The sequence below is a fragment of the Entamoeba invadens genome, assembly GCF_000330505.1.
Source record: "Entamoeba invadens IP1 unplaced genomic scaffold scaff_1105074725591, whole genome shotgun sequence".
Lineage (NCBI taxonomy): Eukaryota > Evosea > Mastigamoebida > Endamoebidae > Entamoeba > Entamoeba invadens.
In genome coordinates, this window is record NW_004191750.1 from 155994 (window position 1) to 175397 (window position 19404).

Below are 19404 nucleotides of genomic sequence, written 5' to 3' on the forward strand. Positions count from 1 at the left end.
AACACAAATGGTCTTTTCCGTAGTAATATGGTTGGAATGGAAGTACCTCTGATGTCATCAATGGTTTCTTAATAACTGTCGTACCGTCCTCAAAGTACATTTCCATGATTTGGAATAACGTGATCTTCGCCTTTGAAGTCGCTCTTTGTGTTTTACTGTTCACTTCAAACAAGACGACTCCGAACTCTTGGGGGTAATATGACGCCTTGTCGGTGGTGATTTTCATTTGATAATTGTCGAGATCAAATGAGACAAGCGGCGTCGTTATAACCTCGTTAAATGTTTGTCTGACGACAATATCCTTTTGGTCGCCAAGGTACATGACGCCTCCTTGTCTTACAAACAGGTCGATCCTATTCATTACCTCACCGGAAAGACAAATTGTATTTGTAATAGTAAAAGAACTAACACTAAATAGTAACAAACCTATAAGTATGAGTCGCAAAGAGTTTGAGGGATTGGAATATGAGACCACTTCCCATGACAAAGGAACACTCTTTTCCTGTAAATGGTGCTGTACATGGTAACGTGAAACTGTATGAAAGGGGATAGACACGATGTGGGAAGTCGTTTTTCAGTTCAAAATAGTTTTTTGTTTGTTGCTTTGCGTTGGGGGGAAATTTCGCGTCAAAATTCGATTTTGAAATTTGGCCAAAACACGAGATGAGGAGCGTGAGACTCTCAAACGGTGGTAAATTCGTCAGCTTCGGAGAGACGGTCACCAATACTACATCTCCTTGCAAATACGATATCCTGTCCGTCTGTATCTCGAAGAACCGCGACTTCATATCCAATTTGCCTTCTATCCCTCCCCGGCTGTATGTCATCTCCAAGACTTTCAAGTTCTTCTCTTGAACTATAGAGTATTCTATTTATTTCTATTGTAATAACTATCGTTATTTATTATATTTTTATAGTAATAAAACTATTCCATATACCAATTTTAATATAGTAAAATAAAGCTAGAGTTATAAAATTTGTCTTGAACCAAATGCACTGAAAAACACGATTAGTTACTCTCCATCGTGCAGTACTGAGTTCAAGCGTTGGATGCTCTCCTTCGGCCAGTCCCACATGACTGTGACGATGTTAAGGAATGATTTCTTTTTCTCTGCGTCCCATTCAGACGACATTCTATTAATTAATTATATACATACTATAAATAACTTCTCTAGTAAATAAGCAAACTTTTTGAAGAAAGTAATGACATGAGGGGGCCAAGTCTCCCAGGCTTGGTCTTCATTTTTGCGGGCGTACGACGCAATGTAACTCACAAAAGCCGCAATTTCTGAGGCACTCCAGTTTTTGATGATTTGATTGACAAAGACCTCTAAAAAGGGTTCATATGTTTTCAGTCCCCAATTGCCCACCGCACTCAACACACAACGGGTCACTTCACTCCAATTGAATTCTTCCCGTTTCACTACCCATTGGTAGATACTCGCTAATCGTTTCGCTCCATTCTCATCACGACCAAGCACAAATACAGTCTCATTCGGTCCAAGGTTCTTCCCATCAGTACCAACAGCCACCGTCGAGTCTCCTTGCATCCCAGCAACGACGGTTTCCAAATCTTCTAAGTCGCCATCGCAAAAGTCGTCCCACCAAAATGCTGCGATGACATCGTCTTGCCAAGTCGATAAGACGGCTTGCATGATGGAGTATAAATACTGATCACAAGTCACTTTCCCAAGGGTCACCATGAACTCCTTGATCTTTGCAGGATCCCATTTCCCTTCTTCGGCTTGGATACGTTGTTGGACTTGTTGCCAAGGGAGGGGTGTAGCCAATGGGTCATTAGAAGAAGGTGCATTACCCTGTGTAGTGGTAATTGGCGTTGTTTGTGATTGTTGTGTTGTCTGTTGTGCATTTGAAGGTGGAGAAGGGGGTACTTGAGCTGGGGTGACTGATTGTTGTTGAGTGTTAGACCCAAGTGTCTTGACATGTGCATTAATAGCATCGACCCACGACTTTGCGTCTTCGACAGTATCAGAGTTAATTTCCTGAGTACGGTGAACGGATTTAATGACTATAGTGGGCTTTTTTTGATCAAGGACTAATGTTGCAGAAGAGTTTCCGTCCAATTCGATTATACCCTTCGGTTGAGCACTACCAGTGTTTTTCGGGAAATACCATATGTACTGCTCCTTCATAACAAACCATCGCTTTTTCCACGTGTGAAAATCAGCACCCTTCTTCACAAGGTACCCTTCCTTAACACATGGCTTCAGCTGTCCCACTTGAGTCTTTTTTAGCTTCGCAAAGTTCGGATGGTCACTCATTCGAATTAATGGAATTGCAGTTCTTGCATTTTATTCAGTTCGTCGGTTTTGAATAAGAAGTTTTAATAATTTATACTTTGATTCTTTAGCTTTGATTCTCGTTTAATTCAAGAATCGCATTAGGAATATCACGGGCTACTCTATTTGGATATTTTTGGTCATATTATAATTATAGTTCTGATATAGTTTCCTATATTAAATAGTAATTCGAAGAATTTGGATATTATGAAGTTGGAATTGATATGAAAAAGAACTGATAAGTAGAAGCTATTAATCTATAATGGTTTAAACCATTTTTATAATTAATCATACTATTATTTACTATAAATATTTTTTTTAAACATTCGACTAGTACTTTTGGAGTTTAAAGAACTCAAAATGATGTATAAAAATGATTTTTAATGACTCATTTTATTTAGTCTTTTTTATATTAAATTTAAATTATGAAATATATAATTTTACAACTTATATTAACCAATATAACGAATTTGCCGTAATAGTTTTTTTGTAGTTAGACTAACCCCAGTTATAGTTTGAGTGTGGCTTTCTAAACTCTATTTAAACAGTCATATGACTTAATGGTTTTAAACTTGGGCAAATTAAAAATCGTTCGGCATACTTTGAATTGAAAATAAGCTTAAATGTTCCCATATTTGCTGATTACTCTTATTTCTTATTAAAATATAATTTTAAAAGATAAAGGCTATTTTCAGAAATAGATAAATAATAAAAAAAATTTAATTATTTTTAATTTTTTTTTAATAAAAAAATAGTGTAAAGTCACTCTACCTTATACAATACCTTGTATTATGAATTTTAGTTACAGTGGGTGAAATAAGCCTATAAAAATGAAAGAACAGTATAAAAACGAGGGTGTCGTTTTAATTGGTCATTTTTTTAAAAAAAGCATTAATTGGTCAATATATTTAAACCCTGGTTTTTGTAAAAACAAAACAATAGTGAAAAACCACTTAAAATACAGTAAGACCTCGATTATTTCCATTTTTTTATTTTAAAAACCTTGACACTTTCCAAATTGAAGATTTTGAATTTTTTAGTAAATTGTTATATCAGCTAATAATTAAATTAACTAACTTAAGATTACCTCGCATTTTTCCAAAAAACTTCAAACAACCAATCAGATCTTTGAATTTGTCGAGGTTTGGAAAATGTCAAGGTTTGGAAATAATCGAGGTCTTACTGTACACAATTTTTGAATTATATAAATTATAATAAACAAGATGAAATATAAAATTTACTTATTAAATTCCCGAAAGAACTTAAAACGAAGACAATAAAAATTGAATCAATACAATGCTCTTTCCTTTCGATAATTTAAGTACTTTCTTTTGCGAATATATTTGATTTTGACCGTCTTTGAGTTTCACATTACAATAACAAAACTACCGCCCTGTTTCTTCCATGGGTATAACAAATATAATGAATCAATTATACGCCTAATTGATTCATTATAAAGCACATTCCTCATTGTTAACAAGAAAAGAGATCTCTTGTCGCTACCGTCATACCCGATACCTGAGTTCATTTTTTGTTACCACTTTCTCGGTCCTATTTTGTGACTTTTTGACTATTGATAAAGAACTTTTAGTCTTTTTCCCTTTCATGCGTAAACGCTTTTTAAGCTCAGTTTCTTCTACTAAATCTACATCCGTCTTTTAGGATCGATTCACCCTATTCCAATTAATGTTGTCTAGGGACCTTTCTCCTCTTCAGTCCTTAGATATTTTTTTCCTCTTCTAAGTATTTGCTACTTCCACCAAGATCTGTACTCAAGTCTGTTTCAATAGAAATTACTTCTCTACCTTTATCACTCCTGTATTCTTGACACAATGCATTTCCTTACTCCTCGTGTGCCTGAGCATTCACAATAATACTGTTTATTATTTTTTTCAGGGTAAAAAAACAAAACCTGTAATTATATTATAAATTATATAATATATTATCTATTAATTTTTTGGGATAAAAAGCGGGAAAATTAGCAAAACATTCCAAATATTAAAAAGTAGAATATGGATTTTTATGTTTTTCTTGTTTAAAATACAAAAATAGCCTCAAATACTCCAAATTAAGTATCAAAACCCTTGTTTTTATACCATTCTTTCATTTTTATAGGCTTATTTGACCGACTGTATTATGAAAAAATAAAAACTTGAAATTATACAGAAAAATACGATTAAACTACGAGTTTGACTATTTTCTGGTGGTGTTTAAATTTTATGTTATTGTTGTTTTAAAAAACAATGTTTCATTGTTGTATAACAAATAACACAGAATAATAAAAAACACATTTGTATTTTCTTTTTTGTCATATAGCCGAGTCTTATTGTATTGGTTGACTTTTAATGTCTAACTGTGTCACGGTTTTACAGATAACAAAACAGTAAAATATATTATGTTATCCAACAGATAACCGTATATATACTACATTGTGTTATTGGATGGTAAAGGTAAAACGATAATAAAAAAATAAATGTAGTTATGTGGAGTGTCTGGTTTATTCCAGTATTTGTAATGGTTGAATTGTAATATAATTGTTGTGAGGTTTTAAAAAAATATTGAATTAATGAGAACAAATTGCAAAAAATGAATTGTAATAATAATGACGGACTTGGAAAAATGAACAACACACAACAAATAGATTTAATCTTAGAAATAGTGTGATGAAAATTTAAATGTGAAGAAAAAGATACCTCTTCCGTTGCATTTTGAAAACCATTTTCTCAAACCATCAAAAAGTCCCGAATATCATCGTATATTTATAGTAATATTAATAAAGTTGTGAAAAAGTGGTGAAAATGTCGACGACCAAAACAACAGAACTTGAATAAGTGATCTTTCCAATTTCTGACCAAATTGGTGAATGGAATTGCTATAATAGACCGTCGTTGTGGGTCTTTGATTCTTAATAAAAATGTTAATTATGAAATAATAAAATAGTTACAAATGCACAGGAATAATTCATATTTGATTAAGATGGAGTCAGGGTGTCTACGTCACACGGCCAATAAGAGGGGTGAACTCTGAAAGGAGTCATTCGATGTTGAGCACCAGTTTCTCACTGTTTTTGACGTCCTTTGTTGGAGTCAATGTGTGTCTGTTGATAGGGACTGTTCTCAGCAAATTGAACATCATCACAAGTTACACATCGCGAAAAATAGTCCACATTTCACTTGGGACGTGTCAGCTTGCACTTTGGGGGTTGTATCCTGATGAAATGAGTGCACGTGTCTGGGGGACGATGTGTTGTTTGATCTATGTTGTAGTCTTTCTTGTGTTTGGACTTGGTTTATTCCAAGGTAAGATCTGTGACTTTCTTGTAGCGACTGTTTGTCGCAATGGGGATTACAAAGAGATGTTGTATGGCCCACTGAATTATTGTGTGACTGTTTCACTGCTCTCGCTTGTCTTTTGGAGAAACTATCCGCCTTCAGTCATTGGATGTGGTCTTCTCTTGTGGGGTGATGGGATGGCTGAGATCATTGGGAAAATGATAGGGCGAACTGAAGTGATGAATCCATGGGGAAAGAAAAAGACAATTGAAGGTGCAATTGCAGTGATGGTATGTGGTGCTGTTGGTTCAATGGTGATGTGCAAGATGATCTTTGGAGAGTACTACACACTCTACTGTCTGATCTTTGGCTTCGTTGGTGCTCTTGTCGAGTTCTATTCGTATCCCAATTACGACAATGTCTTCATTCCACTCTCTTCTGTTGCAATGGGGTACTTCTTGTTCTAATCAATTTCTTGGCATTTTCTATATTTATAGTTGTTTTTGTTATTAAGTATAAAATGTGTTTATTTTGTAACTATATCAACCAATTTAAATAATTAAATAATAATAATTTCAATTCACTTGCTTGGTGCTAAATTTTCTGGCTATATTAACTACAATCTCCACAGCTTTTACCATCGACTCAACTACAGCGAACTCTCTTTTTGAATGGAAATTGATTCCACCAGAAAACATGTTGATCGCATCAATACCCTTTTCAGCCAACACACAAGCATCAAACCCTCCTCTGAATGGAATTTTAATTGGTTTAACACCAACTTCTTCCATAGCCCCACACAACATCTTCTCAATTTCGTCGTTTTTCAAGAAGTTACGGACATTAGAATAAGTTCTCACCTTTTCAAACACAATTTTCCCTGTATATTTCGTTTTGATTGTGTCGCAAAGGTTTTCCATTTGTACCACAAAGTTATTCAGTTCGTCTTCTTCAAATGATCGGATGATAAACTTTGCACTCGCTTCATTTCCTTTCCCTGAAAACCCAGTGCACAAGACAAAACCGCTTCTATCTTTTGTGTTGGACGGGTGTTTGTGTGGCATTGCTCCAAAAAAATCAAATAAGGCGCACGACGCATTCCGGCACTCGATTGTAATTCTGGCGCTTATTGCGTTAAAATTTTCTGATGAATAACTTCCAAGCTCATTTCCGTCCAATGATATTCCGCGCTTTGCTTCAACTCTTTCCACTGAAATGTTTGATATGCTTTTCATGATCTCCTCATCAGGAGTGAAAACAACGGTAATTGGCAAGTCTTCGTCTTTTACTATTGTGCAAAACGTCATTAGCTCGGCAACTGCGCATTTGTCATCAGCACCCAATAAAGTGTTTCCGCTTGATGTGATTATTTTTTGGTCTTTGTATTTCTGGAGTTGAGAGGATGGTATTACGGTATTGTCAAATGGAAGGTGGATGTCATGTCCTGTTACAACATATTCAAGAGGGACAACGTTGTGACCTGAAACTTCTTCGGACGTATCAACATGACCATAAAAAGAAAACTGTGAAGGGTTGGAAGATAAATAAGCGTACAAATGACCCGTCTTTTCATCTAAAAAATTTCGTATTTTTAAACAATCCAATTCGGATTGAAGGTGTTTTAAAAATAAAATTTGTCCGGGTGTTGAAGGTGTTTGTGTTGATTTTGAACTACTCTGGGTATCCCATGTAACATACTCCTTAAAACGAGTCACTACATCATTCTCAATAAATGACCGAAATGAAGAATCTGTAAACTGTAAATTCATTTTGTAATATTAGTTTTGTATTTGGAGTTCTAAATAAATATCAAAGTGTTGATAAATTATAATTTTGTAGATTGAATTTTTGAATTTGTCAAAGTTAATAAAATAAATTTATTTTAAATGAATTGATGTTTGGTTCATATTATATATATTATAATAAAAATATGAATTTTCTATAATTTTGATAAGGAAAACGAATTTCGTTAATCAACGAATTATTAAAATAATTATATAGCTTCAATATAATTTATGAAAATAAAAACAAATAAAAATTTAAAAAACATTTATTAATTAATTTTATGATAAAAAAACAGCGAAAGTCAGAATATTTAAATATATCCTTTTTGTCGCATTTAATTATTTTGTTTTATTTTGCGATAAAATGTCAATTTTATTTGAGTGTTTGGAAATCTTTGTAAACAAATTGTACTCAAAATATTATACTTACAAATTTCATTGATTATAATTTAAATTAACATAATAACACAATAAAAATAGAATTGAATTTATTTTAACTCTTTTTAATTATTTTTGTCAAATATTATAGGTCAAAAAATTGTTTATTCAAAACAACAATAAATCCGAATGATGTTTATTCAAAAAAGTTGATTTCTTTTACGGAAAACTGTTGCCAACATTAATCTAACTCTCATATAGACAACAGTGTTGTTACCACACAAGTATTATCACAAACGTAAATAAAATTGCCCAATATAAATAAGCAAATTATTTTTAAAATTTATATTGTTGGCATTGTAAAATAACAATCACCAACATTTTTTTGTTATTCTTTTATAATCAAGTCTTTTTAAAAATAAAATATAAATTTTTATACAAATCATATTATTTATATTTCTTTAAGACATTATTTCAAAATCTCTTTATATAATTTAAATTGAATGAATGTCACATTTTAAAGATATAATTGCACATACTTATCTATTATTTCATTTATTCATTTTTATGTTTTCAAAATGTATTCCATTTTATTAATTTAAGTATTTTTTATAAGTTAAATAAAACACATATATAACAGTCAATTGTTTTGTTTTGAACTCATCAAAATGGAGTTGAATATATTCAATTTAATATTATTTGGACTTTTTGCTTAAAAGCCAGTTTCAGACAAAGCAAATAAATCGAGTAATATTAATTCCTTAAAACTTCATATTATTAATTTTCTTTTTATTTTCAATATTGTCTTTATAAATGAATAAAGAATTCTAATAAGTAAAACATAAAGTTCAAGTTAGCTCATATTAATTTGATTAATCGTCTCTCTGAACCATCTCATTATCGCCATTCAGTTCAAATACATAATTTAACTAGTATTCATTGTTTGATCATTTTCATGTTGTAAATAACAACAATTATCCCACACAGCAAAATAGTTAACCAAAAATAATTGTTTGTTTTTTTAGTTAGCCACGTCACAAAAAATGTTACACGATGTTCTAAATGTTACGATTTGAAAAATGCGCAGGTATTCATTATTTCTGTGTGTAGGCACCATCATATTGACACTCATTAGTTTTAATAATTATCAATTAGTTATTAAACAATGGTCTTTTTTCCAAAAAATCATTGAGCTAAAAAAGCAAATCTAATTTAAAAAAATAGAAAATTTATAAAATATTACACTTATTATACTTTTTATATTTTCAAATTAAAAACAACAACATCGAAACCATAAAATATTATAAACAAATCATAAAATTACATTTAACAATTAAACATTTTCTTCAAAGTCTCAACAAACAAAAGACAAAAAACACAATTTACAACAATTAAAACCATCTATTTTCGTTCTCCATAACAACGAATGAGTTTTTATCAGCACAAACAAAGCACCCACTCAGGTGCTTTTCTGGAGTGTCCTTGATTTCCTTGTAATTTTGTTTCAGAAAGAAGAGGACTCTCTGTCTGTTTCTGATAGCTCTAGCTGTTCTCCCTGGCAGTAATTTGTTCATCAAAGTCCATTTGTTTCCATTTCTCATGTACATATCAATAATGATTTTATCTTCAGATTGTTTCCAAGGTGCCGTGTTGATGTCCGGATTGACGAAGTTGATATACCGTTCTCTGCACTGTTTTCTTGACCTTGTTCCAACGTGTTGAGACACCTCCACCCAGTGTCCATCGCCAAACGTTTCGACTGCCTGTTTCAATAAAAAGTCTTCACTTTCAGACCACGACGTTGGCGACTTTCTTTTCTTTCTACTTTCATTCTCAAAAGAGTTTGTCTTTGACTCTGTGATGGTGTAGTTGTGCTCGCAAGACATTGTTGTTTTTAGAAAGTTCACACCCTTTTTATTATATCTTTGTTTATTCTATTGGCCTCTTTTTCAAAACTGTACAACCAATCAAATTTGAGTTTTCATCTATCCGTGAATTCCGCCAATTAGAGAATATCTATCTTCTTTCTGGCTTTGTTCTTGTTATAGAAATGTTCCAACACCGCATTACCGAAACGGTTTTCTGCTTCATTTTTATAATTCATTTCTTATTCTTATCCCTCAGTTTGGCATGGTTCTTTTATTGTTTAATTATAGCAAAGTTATAGCTCAAAGTGCAATAGTTTGTTTTGGGTTTTTCTTTTTAAATGAAAATGCCGAATTAGTTTTCGGTTATTGAATGAAGGCAGAAACAATAGACTGTTATATGTGGTGGTTAATTTGTATAAAAGGTGACCAAAAGTGAAAATTGTCTTTAATGATTTAGAATTATAACGATGTTATAAATTATTTTAAACAATCGTACAAAAACGGGTTCACATCATCAGAATAACTTTTCCTATATAAATTGGCACAATCAATTGGATGGTGTTCATTAAAAAGTTAAAAAGAATCTGGACTTTGAAAAAGTGTTTTTGTTTTATTTTTTCGTTCCAAAACCCTGAGCATTATTTAATGGATACTTTTTTCTTTGTTGCAAGACGAAGTTCTTTGCAAGATATAATGGTATCACTGGATATCGACTACAATTGGGAGAATCACAGGTAGTGTAAAAAGATAATACCAAGTTACTTCCGTCAACAGTTTTCTAAAACAAGACTCTTCGCCATATGTTCTTTTATTTTGGTTTATAGACGTTCTGTGAATTCCAACTCCCAGAAAAAAAATATTTTTGGTGATGACATTCATAATTCAACAGGTTCAATAACTCCTTTAATAAATAAAAAAAACTAAACAAGGTTACCAAACTCGATTTTTTAACTCCAACTTCTTTTTTTGTTTGTTCAAAAGTATTGTTGGAAATGATCCTTCTGTATTAATTGCAAAGAAAAAACCATTTCAAATAGTTAATTTATCAATTTATTCAAATAAATTTTTACTAATAAAAGAACAGTAATTAACTAAACTAAAACAATTTAATTCATTTTGAATACGTGAAGGACAACTACAAAGAACAAATAACATTTTAAACAAAAATAAATGTGATTCTAATACTTTACATTGTTAATTTTATTATAGTTTTCATATAGAAACCAACATTGGTTTCCAATGAATAATAAAATTGAATGATGACAAGAGTAGTTTAAAATGGAAATAGAAAACAGGAAGCATGTACGTGTTTTCTAAATTGTTTTAGTAAATAAAAACTAATATACAGTTCACCACAACTGAAAATATAGAATAACTGTTGATTAGACGAACACATTTTCATAATAGTATATTGAAGCACTGTTAGGCGATTTTTAACTATTTTTGTTTTATAAAGAAAAACATGTTTAATTTTGGTTGACATTTTATTATGTAAATATAAATTTAACTGTTAATAATCTACCTGATATAATAGTCATTATTAATTCATGTATACTTTTTGGCATCAATTTAAGATTTATTTCCATATATTGTATTATTACTTCATTGGTTACATGGAAAATATGAGTTACGATTTAAGTTTTTGAAAAAAAACGGAGTGTTTTATTGAATAAAAGTTTTTTGAATAGTATGTAATATAATAAATTAACCAAATGATTCTTTTTATAATGTTAAAATCTTTTATTAAAAATAAATGAAACAATATTTTGAATAAATAAACAGTTTAAAAACATTTGTGTATAATAAATTGAACATTTTTATTTTGTTGAATAAAAAAAAGTTAATACTGGTTATTATTTTACTATGTTTTTATTCATAGTTGATTGATTAAATTATCTATACTTTATAGGTATTATTATTATATTTTTTAATTTACAGTTTCGATTTTGGTTTATAATGTTATACAATTATTAATATTTGACAACAAATGAAACTTGAGATTATTAAATGAAATAAAATTATTAATTATAAAAATATTGTAACACCAAAAGCTTTTTAAAATTTATACAAATGAACAATTTTAGATTGTTTGATTTCGTTAACCCCCACCAATAACAATTTAACGCCAAGTTGTTATTTGTTTATTTCAACAACAACTCCATGTTATTTATTTATCCACAAACTTTGTGGATCAATAAATAGATAAAAGCATGAAAACTAAAAAACATATTATCCGGTTTTAAAACATACTTTAACAACAAACAACGACTATTAATAATATTAATCAATAAACATTAAATTACAAAAAGTATTAAAAATAGACAATTTTTAAGTTGTTTATTTTCAATTTATTTTAATAATACACCGACACTTTTAATTTTTATCGCAATACAAAGCTTTAAAATCGTAAAACTTTTAATGACAATTTGTTTATTGAAAACGTGATTTATAACAGTTTTATAATTTAGTCTGTTTTTTTAACTGTAATTTAGTTGAACTTTTTCAGTTTTAATGTCTAAATTAATAACTTCCATTATGATAATTATTTTACTAATATTAAATTGACTGAAAAAATACAGTCATTTTTCGTGTTTTTTCGGGATAACACAAATAATAAAATTAATAATTTATTTTTAATTTATTAATTTATTGATTCCAAAATTTAATATTTTGATAAATTAGTTTAATTTAATAATATTCAGATAAATTTGTAAAAACTAAAAAATTGAAAAGTTAAAAAATTTAAAAAATTAATAAAACACTTTTTAAGTTTTTTATTAATTTTGTTTTAAATTATAAAACAAAACATTTCCAATTGTTATTTAAAAAAAAAAAATCATTTTAAAAGATTGTAAATAACTTTTTTAAATTATTGTTTACCATAAGAAACACAAATTAGAACAATAACTATAAATATACTAATAAAATAACTAGAAATCCTTCCTTCTCAAAGTTCCTAGAAAAAAAGACAAATTTCTGGTCATCTTGAAAAACAACTGAACTGAGTTCATTTCCTTCATGTCAGACGAGAACAGCCCAAACCAAAATTTTGAAGAATACGACGACTCAACAGACTCGTCCGAGGAAGAGTTTATACGCCAACAACAGGAGAAGCAACGCTTACACCTTCCAAGGAAGAGTAGTACTATTCTCATAGAAAAGACCAAACCTGCTGTTTTAGTTGAAGACAAAGACATCGACGTCACCGAGTTTGACAGCGACGACGAAGACTTAAACGCTTCGCACATTTCAGTCTACGAAACAACTGAGAAATACAATGTTGCGATTTCACAGACGCGAGGAAGACGGAACTACAATGAAGATCGAACTTGTGCGAAATCCATAGACCCATCAAATGCACTCTTTGGTGTGTTTGACGGCCATAATGGACACGAAGCTGCGACGTTTTGTCGCGATAACATCAAACAGATCTATCAAGACCAAAGTTTCGACTTAACAAAGACGTTTGAAACGTTACACAATGAAGTTGCGAAGACGACGGGAGCCGGATGCACCGCGACTGTTGTTGCGATCAAAGGCGATGAAGCCTTTTTTGCGAACGTTGGAGACTCCCCCGCCTTTGTTATTAAAAGTGACAACTCCATTGAAAAGATGTCGTACAGCCACAAAACAAACGACCCTTCTGAAGAAAAAATGATTGTTGAGAATGGGGGAGTGATACTCAATTTGTTCAATACAAAACGAGTCAACGGACAAATCATGGTGACGCGAAGTATCGGAGATAAGGCGCTGCACCCTCCATTGTCGAGCACGCCATCATTGTATTCTATTCCGTTGAATGAAATAAAGAGCATTGTTTTGATGAGTGATGGTGTCACTGATGCCTTGACTGACTTGGAGATCCGGGACGTTTTGGTGGCCGAGAGTAGTGTTGTCACTAAAGCACAAACGATTAGAAATATTGCGTATAAGGGCGGAAGCAAAGACAATATCTGCGTGGTGGTCATTGAACTCTAATTCAAGTCGGCTTTATTTTTATTCAGTGTTTGTTTGGAAGAGGCGTGAAGTTGTTTTTGAGACGAAAGAGACTGCACAATTAATTGAGTAAAGGCTCTTGAATGGATTCTTCTTTGGGAGCGTTAGATATGTCGTGTTTGTCATCGTCTAAGGCATCTAAGTGGTCGTAAGCATGAAACTCATCTGCTTCTTCATATGTAAAAACGTCTGTTTTGTATTTGATGGGCCACCAATTGAATTCTTTAAATAAGTGGACGAAGGAAGGGACGATTAAAGTCCGGACTATGAAGGTGTCTGCTAAGACGGAAAAGGTTAGAACAAAGGCAAATAAGTTGAGGACTAAAAGACCAGATAAGAATAAACCAGAGAAGGCAATAGCCATTATTAACCCACAAAAGGTTATCAAATAACCAGTCCTTTCAACTCCATATATTGTGGCTATATCTGTAACATACCCACGCTCACGATACTCTCGGATTCGACTGAACAAAAAAATATCATAATCCAAAGAAAGACCACATATGATTGGAATACTAATTAATGGCACGACCCAATATATCCCATGTGTTTGTTCGACGGAATCAATGAAATCAAAATAATCATTACAAAACACCATGGAGGCACACCCATACACAAAAACTATTGTCAAACACGTCGTGAAAACAACTCGCAGAGCTACTAAGAGACTTTTGAAGAAGATTAATACTAATAGTAATACAACGACGACTAATATGACCAAAATGAATATAAAATAATACATGGAAGCATTCACACAGTCCACTCCATCTATTATTATACCTTGTATTAATATAGAATATCCATACTTCTCTATATAATAGTCTAAATGCTCTCTTATGTCTGCTACAAATTTAGTCGAATTGTTTGTTGGATCATTTGTAGGTGTTAATAAGAGTTTGACGACACTTAAATCACCACTCACACAGTTTTTGATCACATTTTGATATCCCTCCAATTGTAATAACTTCTTTAACTCGTTGGGTGAGAGAACTTTCCCACCCGCCGTGTTAAATGTCACCATCGAATTGTTATTAAACCCATACGGCATTTCTTCACTAAATCCAGACACCAACTCCTCTGTAAATTTGTAATATAAATCAGATGTGATGTCTACCTTATTCTTGCCGTCATAAACTAGTAAATTGAATGGATATAACACACCTATGGGAAAAGCGTGTTGCAAGTTCTCAAAGCCTTCATCAAATTCAGTGTTCATTGGGACGACTTGGTTGTTGTCCAATGTCCACTGAAATTGATATACAAAAACACAAAATGGTAATAACACTACTACTCCACCAATTAACATGGAGATCGACACAATCGGTTTCGACTGGAATGTTGCAAACCAATGCCACGCTTTATCGCCAAGTCCTTCAAATCTTGCTCTGCGTTGTGTGTATCGGACACACTTCTTAGAACACGGCACACATGACTGTAATCGGAAAAATCGTGGGAAACAGAGGAAGAGTGCGGGAGTCATAGTCAAGTCGACGATCAATGTGGTTGCAACACATAATGTGCACCCAAACCCAATCCACCGAATAATATCAAATGGAAAGAGTGTAATAACAGAGAAACATATCAGCATGACGCACCCACTTGTCCCCACAATTCTTCCCGATGTTCTTAACATGTTTTTGACAGCTTCATAGTGGTTTTGTTGTTTATTAATTTCTTCAGTAAATCGCGTGAGGAGGAACAACGAATCTTCAAATTATTTCAATTGAATTTGACATAATATAACACTCCAATATCACAAAAAAAAACAAACAGTCCACTGCAGTAGCTGCAATTGTACTCATCATCATAGCAGGAGCAATACCAATTCGTTAGTTGTTCTATATTTAATAATCGAAATACTATTAGTATTAAATTATAATATCTTATTATAATTAATTATAAGTATGAGAATAAAGAAGCACAAACCAATAATATCAACATATAAGGACAATGGGTACATCAGTCCAAATGAGATCACTATAATAGCTAATATGTTACAGAGGGGTACTACTAACAAAACTGGAGATTGGACGACGTACAACAATATCAATAATGCTATTGGTAACACACAAAAGTCCATCTTCTCTAACGCTTTAATAACAACAGTTTGTAAGTCGATACCTAGAGCATCATACCCAGTTATATCAAATGTATACCCAAACGCTCCAACATCGTCTATATACTCAGAAATGTATTTTCGCATTCGTTTCACTAAAGGAGCGACAGCAGTTGGATCATCACCACTTAACTCAATTTGAATGATGGTCGTGTCGTTGGATACCATTGCAAGGGAAGTGACTCCATTCACAAATTCTTCAATTTTTGTTGTGGAATTCTGGTCAATGTATCTTCCAGCTATTTTCTTGACCAAATTTGAATGGGGGTCCCCATACACCTTTGCTACAAAATATTCACTGAACTCTTTGAGGTATGTCGAGTTGTTAATATCATCATTCTTCTCAATTTGTCGAATTACTAGTGCATCCTCGGAACGTCCAGAAATGTCTGGGAATTGCTCTTTGTAAAGTGCATTTGCGGTATACGCCAAAGTACCCTTTGGTGCAGTCACCACCATTGACGTGTGCATCAAAAACTCAAACGCACAATACGCCAACCCTAACGTCGTCACCAACCAAAATATTAATATCAACCATTTTAACTTGTCAATCCATTTGAATGTAAAGTCAAAGGATTTGCTTGCGTATGACGAGAAGAGCTCTCGTATTTCTGCAAAAGACTTCATTTTGATTATTGAGATACATCACCAATTTAACACACCAACTTCTCAAACTCAAAATAAAATCCAAATGGTTTTTTGGCATTTATTGGTCTCATTTGAATTATTTAAAAACACAGAATGTCACATTGTTTTTTATTAATATTGAATTAATATGGTTCTATTTAGTATAAAATATAGTTTGGCTAACTTATTTCTACTCCATAAAACATTCCATTAAAATGTTTTTTGTGAACAAAAATCCCTTTTTTGCAAATTTAGAATTATAATAAAAATAATTGAATTGGTTTATATTGTAAATTATACTATTTTAAATTATAATAGTAAAGACCTTTGAAAATGCCAAATATTTCGTTTAAAAAAAAACATAGAATTATTTTTCATGGTTAGATAAAAACTTTATGGAAGGTATTATTTTAAGTATAAATTATCATAAAAAACCGTTTAGATAATCTGTCAAACCATCCAATTTCACACCCACGAGCTTTTTATTTGTTTTATTAAACGAATAATTTCCATGTTTTGTTTTATACACATGCAAAAAGTAATCATTAAACATCAACCATTTGAATGAAAAACTCTGTAAACGTTGTACCTTCATTTTTAGACCATTGTAATGTAAATATCTGGTGAGCTTTTTCGAAACACCCCAAAATTGTTGTTTCAGTTTTTTTCCACGAGTTTTAATTATATGAGTTTTAACTCAATTTGTATGTTTTTAATTTATATACCATTTTCCTTTATGAAATCAAAAGGAAATACAATTGTTTTTTATAACAATCAAATTTGTTGATGATTCTATATTAATGACTTCTTGCCCTTTATTTGCTTCTTTTTAAGTTCAGCTCTGCAGCTTGCTACTGACACAAGACCACGCAAAGTACTTTCTGGATGACTTCCCAACAACATATTGCATTCCTCAACAAATTGCTGATTTGTTGAAACGTTAATAACCGAGAGTATCGAGTTGCAGGTTTTGTCGATCAATGGCCCATTGAGAGAAACGCCGATGTAATTTTGTATAGCAAGAGAAAACACTTCTTTGAGAGAATCGAAATTTGACCCAGATATATCAAAAACAATTCCACCAATACATGGGAAGTCTCCAAGAGATATCAGGCACCCATCTTGGAAAATGTATGGGTCAACATAACTCGACTTGATACTCTCCTCCACAAAACGAATTAGTTTCAAGTCAACACACGGTTGATTATCGTTAAAAATGAACAGTGAGAACATGACATTTTCTTTTGCTAAAAACAATGTTGTTTTAATGTTGTTTTTGCAAAACGAGGAGATTTCTACCACATCAAAACGTGTCCCAAAGAAGTTGTTCCTAACATTCATCGTTTCTTCGGAGTTTTGCGACATCGACTTGAGCGTGTCGAATTTTATTACCAAATCTTTCACAAGCGGTTCGAGGACACATTTCATCAATGGGTATTGTAATTTCACACTCTCACCAGTCTTTTTGTTTGTCAGAACAATCTCACAACACCGAACTATTTGTCATTATATGAACTCGGTTTATACTGATTAATTAAAAAACAAACTTGTCTGTTCGACGCAAAAAGAGATGTCTTCCTTTTCTGTATCAAAACGTTTCAGAATCTCAAGCACTTCATTAACTATTTCCTCCATTCGCAAATTTTTTATGCCAAAATTTCCTTCTTTTATGATCGTTCTTTCCGCCAAGATCGAAGTTACTTCTCATTTTTTGGTTTCGCCAAATTTTAAATATTAAAACTATTTTTATAGTTGTACACTTTGATTTTTATTTACTAGTGTGTATATAGTAATTTTTTTCTATATTTGTTTTGAACATTTTTACACCAATGACTTGTCCCCGAATAATGACTTGTCATACTTCTTATTTTTCTCACTTTTTCCCAAAAAACTCACAAAAAAGACTTGGAAAAAAACCTCTGTTATTCATAAAAACACCGCAATTCTATTTTCATTGCGTTTAATTATTTTTTTGAAACTTCAAAAATAATACTTTTAGTTAAATATTAATAGGAATAATAATTTTATTATAATTTAACTATAAATATTTGCATTTAAACTAAAATCGGAAAAATAATTTCATCTCCAAACTAGATGGAAGTCTTCTTTATTCTTTCCCTACTTTTCTTTACAGCCCAGTCGAGCTATTTGGAACCACAACCAATTACAATTCCAACATCTTTTTCGATACTGAGTTTAGACCAAACCGAAATAACAGAGTGCACTACAAACCCACATACCAATATATTTACAGCTGCTTATTTGTTCGACTCAATCAAGAACAGCCAAATCATTGTCACTTCTGAAAACTCAACTTTGTCGATGTTTTTGGAGGACCACACACACACGTGCAAGTCGTTTGTGTTGAATGCACCCGTCACCATTGACACGTCTGTACAGTACAAAATGGTGTTTTATTCAACAGAACAACTTGAAAGCCACGTCACAGTCAACTTGGCGTATTACAACGAGAGTGACCCAGATGGAAAGCAAAACATGACGATCACTGATTTTCCATTTTTCAGATACGTCACTGTCCCAGCAAATTCTTCTCACATCGAAGATTTTTGTTCAAACAAAGACACTGACCAGGACTACCAAGTGATATACGGCGACATGTATTACATTTCTGCTGAAGAAGATTTAACTTTGGAAATCAACACGTGTGGTCACACCGACATGCTCACAGCCATTCACGTGATATACGAAAACGGCGGAAAGTGTCTGAACTTTTCTGATACATATCTAACTGCAGACCTTCGATGTGGTGGAGGAATGGGTACCCGGGTTGTTGTTCAGGCTCATCCGCACAGTCCTCTTAGAGTGTATGCCGGCTTTTTGGTACAATCAGTCGAGTCTCGAGATTTCTTGTTGAATGTAACTAAACTTGGTGACGCCCCACGAGAGCAAGAGGACTGGGAGTTGTGGCTTTGGTTTGGTGTCATTTGTGGTGTTATTATCGTCTTTGTGGTCATAGTACTTGGTTCTATTATCATCTTCGAGCTTGTCCGAGAAAGAGCAAAAGAACAAATCTGTCATTGTCGCCGATTTTTAACTCTAATT

General features: G+C 32.2%; 9 protein-coding genes across 9 annotated transcripts; 3 read left to right on the forward strand and 6 right to left on the reverse strand.

Annotated features, from left to right (window-relative positions):
• EIN_168820 (zinc finger protein, putative) lies at window positions 1-827 on the reverse strand (the record flags this gene model as incomplete). Its single annotated transcript, XM_004183775.1, has 2 exons — window positions 1-353; window positions 427-827. Coding segments are annotated over 2 exons (754 nt in total), but the record flags the coding sequence as incomplete, so codon positions are not given.
• Window positions 828-1013: 186 nt separating this feature from the next.
• On the reverse strand, window positions 1014-2282 carry EIN_168830 (pleckstrin, putative; the record flags this gene model as incomplete). Its single annotated transcript, XM_004183776.1, has 2 exons — window positions 1014-1134; window positions 1189-2282. 2 exons carry the CDS (start codon window positions 2280-2282, stop codon window positions 1014-1016), a joined length of 1215 nt encoding a protein of 404 aa, XP_004183824.1.
• A 3058-nt stretch (window positions 2283-5340) lies between these two features.
• EIN_168840 (hypothetical protein) lies at window positions 5341-6039 on the forward strand (the record flags this gene model as incomplete). The annotated part of the gene is made up of 1 exon (XM_004183777.1): window positions 5341-6039. The coding sequence occupies one exon, from the start codon at window positions 5341-5343 to the stop codon at window positions 6037-6039; it is 699 nt and encodes a 232-aa protein (XP_004183825.1).
• A 108-nt stretch (window positions 6040-6147) lies between these two features.
• Window positions 6148-7341, reverse strand: EIN_168850 (peptidase t, putative; the record flags this gene model as incomplete). The annotated part of the gene is made up of 1 exon (XM_004183778.1): window positions 6148-7341. The coding sequence occupies one exon, from the start codon at window positions 7339-7341 to the stop codon at window positions 6148-6150; it is 1194 nt and encodes a 397-aa protein (XP_004183826.1).
• Window positions 7342-9125: 1784 nt separating this feature from the next.
• Window positions 9126-9620, reverse strand: EIN_168860 (transcription factor MYB59, putative; the record flags this gene model as incomplete). Its single annotated transcript, XM_004183779.1, has 1 exon — window positions 9126-9620. The coding sequence occupies one exon, from the start codon at window positions 9618-9620 to the stop codon at window positions 9126-9128; it is 495 nt and encodes a 164-aa protein (XP_004183827.1).
• Window positions 9621-12620: 3000 nt separating this feature from the next.
• Window positions 12621-13580, forward strand: EIN_168870 (protein phosphatase 2C, putative; the record flags this gene model as incomplete). Its single annotated transcript, XM_004183780.1, has 1 exon — window positions 12621-13580. One exon carries the CDS (start codon window positions 12621-12623, stop codon window positions 13578-13580), a length of 960 nt encoding a protein of 319 aa, XP_004183828.1.
• Window positions 13581-13659: 79 nt separating this feature from the next.
• EIN_168880 (hypothetical protein) lies at window positions 13660-16341 on the reverse strand (the record flags this gene model as incomplete). Its single annotated transcript, XM_004183781.1, has 3 exons — window positions 13660-15305; window positions 15370-15384; window positions 15525-16341. 3 exons carry the CDS (start codon window positions 16339-16341, stop codon window positions 13660-13662), a joined length of 2478 nt encoding a protein of 825 aa, XP_004183829.1.
• A 792-nt stretch (window positions 16342-17133) lies between these two features.
• Window positions 17134-17976, reverse strand: EIN_168890 (hypothetical protein; the record flags this gene model as incomplete). Its single annotated transcript, XM_004183782.1, has 2 exons — window positions 17134-17837; window positions 17889-17976. 2 exons carry the CDS (start codon window positions 17974-17976, stop codon window positions 17134-17136), a joined length of 792 nt encoding a protein of 263 aa, XP_004183830.1.
• A 459-nt stretch (window positions 17977-18435) lies between these two features.
• EIN_168900 (hypothetical protein) lies at window positions 18436-19404 on the forward strand (the record flags this gene model as incomplete). Its single annotated transcript, XM_004183783.1, has 1 exon — window positions 18436-19404. A coding segment is annotated over one exon (969 nt), but the record flags the coding sequence as incomplete, so codon positions are not given.